This window comes from Stegastes partitus, unplaced genomic scaffold (assembly GCF_000690725.1).
Source record: "Stegastes partitus isolate 25-593 unplaced genomic scaffold, Stegastes_partitus-1.0.2 Scaffold1319, whole genome shotgun sequence".
NCBI classification, from domain to species: domain Eukaryota; kingdom Metazoa; phylum Chordata; class Actinopteri; family Pomacentridae; genus Stegastes; species Stegastes partitus.
In genome coordinates this window covers 27,903-31,889 of record NW_007579050.1, presented here as the reverse complement: position 1 = coordinate 31,889, position 3,987 = coordinate 27,903, and the positions used below count along the sequence as shown (strand labels likewise).

At 42.1% G+C, this 3,987-nt stretch overlaps 1 protein-coding gene across 1 annotated transcript; it reads left to right on the top strand.

Annotated features, from left to right (window-relative positions):
• The first annotated feature begins 667 nt into the window (after positions 1-667).
• Positions 668-3,538, top strand: cbln18 (cerebellin 18). The gene is made up of 7 exons (XM_008298465.1): positions 668-727; positions 1,646-1,745; positions 2,185-2,364; positions 2,456-2,599; positions 2,694-2,782; positions 2,881-2,961; positions 3,078-3,538. The coding sequence occupies exons 2-7, from the start codon at positions 1,646-1,648 to the stop codon at positions 3,231-3,233; spliced, it is 750 nt and encodes a 249-aa protein (XP_008296687.1). The 5' UTR covers positions 668-727; the 3' UTR covers positions 3,234-3,538.
• Positions 3,539-3,987: the final 449 nt, after the last annotated feature.

Sequence of the window (3,987 nt, the reverse complement as noted above, 5' to 3'; positions counted from 1 at the left end):
ATGGCTTTGTGACTAACACTGAATAAAGTTTGCCTCAGAATGTCAGATCATTCCATCGACATAATTACCGAGCGTGCTGAGTGACTATCACGTATCTCAACCCGTGATGAACTACAAGCAATTTGGGTTTCCAATGATATCTGAAGAGAAAGTGAATGTGGATGACACACGGTATCACTTCTCCGTAAATCAGCATGAGAACCAGGAGACACCGTTGGCTGTTGCCTCTATCGATGGCCCGATAACACTTTCCTATCGACTGTTTTTGTCTTCTTGTCTGTAGGCTGTTAAGTCCTCAGAGACGTGACAATTATGATCCTCGTATCTGGACGGCCTACGTTCTCGGGAAGGACGGCAACCAGACACTGCTGTCCTGATAAGAGGTATTATGGTGCAAACAATTAGGTGCTGAAAGGCGTAACAAAATCACTTGTTGTTTCCTCACAATAAAGGAAACACATCTACGATTTTACCGTGGAGTAATGGGACTGTCGCTGTGGGAGAAATTAGCATGTCAGTGTGTGTGTGTGTGTGTGTGTGTGTGTGTGTGTGTGTGTGTGTGTGTGAGGTGAGGAGGTGGAGCTTCCGTCACTCACCTCCTGATGGGGTGGATCACCTTCAAGGACTTCAATAAGAAGGTAGAACCATCGTTTGAACTCTCAGTTTCACAAACTCACAAGAACTTGAGGTAGTCTTTCAGAACGAGGAGAAGAAAAAACAAAAAACAGTAAGTTTGATGTTTCTGTTTTTATATATAGAGGCTTACAATCATACATATTAGAAAGGATAATAATAATAATATATAAAAATGACCAAGAAATGGGTCACTCTGGCTGTAAACTACTAACTATGCAATGCTCTGATACAGACTAGTCAGTTGTGTATATATCCATGTGTTGTTTGTGTGTGTAATTATTCAGTGTCGGGTCGGTTAAAGGTTTTTCAGAAGTTATTGTTAGATTGAAGCAGTTAAAACAAGAATGCATCTGAATTTGTCAAAGTCAGGTGTCTCTACTGCCAATGCCAATTATTTCAGGCACTTTTGAGCAGTAATGTGAATAACGACTACAAAAACTACACTTGGATTATAAAGTTGTTAAAACGTCTGCTCAGGCATCCATCAGACACAGAACAACATCCATCTCTCATCCTTTTGCTATATTTGACCAATTCAGAGGTCAAACTGTTTTTTTTTTTACTCATTATTTTGACTTTTTGGTCCAAACTGGGCTCAGTTTGGTTTACAAGTGTCAACTGTGTTTATAAAGCTTTGCACCATGAGTATTTAAATGAATGTAACGTTGCTTTAAGCATTTTACACCCTGAACCTATATTCCTCATATGATTTGTAGATTACCAAATCCATACTCGTTCAGTCATACGCTGTATTTTATGGGTAAAACATTGACGTAAACATGGATAAATAGATAATTCACTTTTTTTGCTGCACATAAAAACATTTGAGTCACTGTAAATATGAAAAATATGGCTTAATGCAGATGTAGACACATTCCATTGAAGCGGCTTACAGACGATCCGACGAGCACAACTGCTTCAAAGTGTGGGCCAGATTTTCAAAGTAAAACATGAGCCTGAGTGGTCCGAACAAGTGATGTAACAGATGTGTCCTGAACACTGTCTTCAGATGGTTGCATTACCGGTTTTGTTCCTGCTGGGGTCGCTGTTTTCCTGTGGTCCAGTGGAGGCAGATTCTACCACAGCAGAGATGCTGAAAGAGGCTGCAAGTAAGCTACAAAAACTAATTTGCTCCTTTCACCGGGCACTACTCTACAGAATAAATGCAAATACACTCACCAGCCATATAACGCTGGCATTAATGAAGCTACTACATTATCAGTTTTTGTTGATGTTGTCCAAAAACGATCCTGTTATTCCACCTTGTCTTTATTATACTAGACTGCATTGCATTTAAAGCTGTTCCTAATATTTTACTCCCCTCATTGACATTCATGAGGGGCAAAAAATATGAAGAATTATATGTAATGTATATTTCATATTCATGGATCGTGCTATCCAGCCCTGTACCTCTTGTGAATGCTTTGCAACCCTAATATCAGCTGTTTCTAGCTTTAATTTACTGAGATATACTCAGCAGAGCGAGCGTGATCATACAGTTGAGCTCATGTCTTTTCGCTTTCCGACCCTGTCTCCATCTTATTCCAGTCCAGTATAAGGGACCCCTGACTTGTAAGGCGTGGGACTGCAATTGTACTTTCACTCACCAGCGTGGTTGCTGCTGTGCAGCCAACGATTGGTACCAACTCGAAGACGACACCTTCACGAGGATGAAAAACTTGTATCACGACCTCATAAAGCTGAATAGCAAAGCATTGATGCTCATTGGTAAGCACTCATTGAAAACTTATTAGAAAATCAGTGCTCTTTTGTGGACTCTGAGCTTGTTGGACAATGAATGCTTCTCTCTTATTCTCAGATGGAGCCAAGGTTGCCTTCAAGGCCACCATAGACCCGAATGCTACCACTCATGGAAACTGCTTTGGGCCTTTCAATATTGACATGCCAATCCCCTACGGCATTGTCAGCTTTAACGATGGCTATGGATATAACCCCAACTTGGGTAGGAAACACACACATGGGCGTAAACTCAAAGGACTTCATCATGTAAGACATAAACCACTGCAGCTCCACTAACTCTCCACCTTCCTCTCCAGGTATCTTCACTGCCCCCTGTGCTGGCGTTTACGTCTTTTCTATCACAATCTATTCATCTGTGGACAAGGACAGCCGCCTCTACCATGACGTAAAAGAACCAGACTCTCTCATTTCAGAGCATGAGTTCACCTGCGCACCAACAGTTACTGCTTTGTGTCTTACTGTTGTGTTTTGTTGTACCTGTAGGTGCGGCTGATGAAGAACAAGCTGATTTTGGTCAGTGTGTGGGAGAACAACCGAGAGGATCACGAAGACAACGCCAGTCAGGTACGACGCGAGATGAATCTGACTGCATAAAGGGTTGCTGCAATGCGATCAAGTGTTAGGATTGTAGTCCTGATTGCAAATTGAGAAAACTGCTTGTTGTGCATCTCTGTTCTCAGGTTGTGGTGGTGGAGATGCATAAGGGCGATCAGGTCTACGTGGAGCTGATCGCTGGGAGGAATCTCTGCAGATCCCTCAAGTACAACATCTTCACTGGCTACATACTCTACCCCTACACCGACGACAAATTGCTCTACTACGACTACAGCGATTAAATCGATTTGTCCTCGTACAGCTGACATCCAAAAACCTGTGGTCTTTGTCTATGCTGACCCAACAGATGTAGGTTTGTGATCTATTGTGGGTCTAGTTTATGAACCTCTGCAGTAGATAGAAGCAAAATGAGATGCATGTCACACACACACACACAGCACAAAAACAGCATGTTGCATTGTTCGGGAACATCTATATTATTAAAAAATATACATGTTTGTGAATGAATTACCACAGCTACCATGAAAATCCATGTGAAGAAGTGTGAGATGGTTTTGATTTGGAAGCAATAAAAGTTTATTTGACAGGTGACGTATCTTTATTTTCAATGTCAACACACGCATACACATCAACCATGAATGGAGATATCCGTCAGTCGGAGCTCGTTATATAATTTGGGACTGATGACGGCAGGTCACGACACTGCTGCTGTTAGCATTTAGCCTACGACAGAATAGTATGACACCGAACACACGCGCCTTTCATGGAAACTCACTACAGACGAATGTAAACCATCACCAGACAAAGTAAATTCTTTCAGTTGACCAAACAAATGATGTAGGAACAGGTTACGCACATGCTGCACACACTTTTAGACACAAGCACGCACACCTACACACACACACACACACACACACACACACTGTGAGAGTTTGGACATACCAGTCATTCCAGTAGGAAGCCTCTGAGGTAGGAGGAAGCGTCGGCTCGTGGGTCCACACTGATGCTTTAAAGGGATAGTTTGGGATCATGTTT

Bases quoted from the DNA above. Each gene is read 5' to 3' on its own strand.
- cbln18 (XM_008298465.1), top strand. From the start codon at position 1,646: ATGGTTGCATTACCGGTTTTGTTCCTGCTGGGGTCGCTGTTTTCCTGT. The intron at 2,365-2,455 runs GTAAGCACTCAT...TCTTATTCTCAG, and splicing joins CAAAGCATTGATGCTCATTG to ATGGAGCCAAGGTTGCCTTC. The intron at 2,600-2,693 runs GTAGGAAACACA...CTTCCTCTCCAG, and splicing joins TGGATATAACCCCAACTTGG to GTATCTTCACTGCCCCCTGT.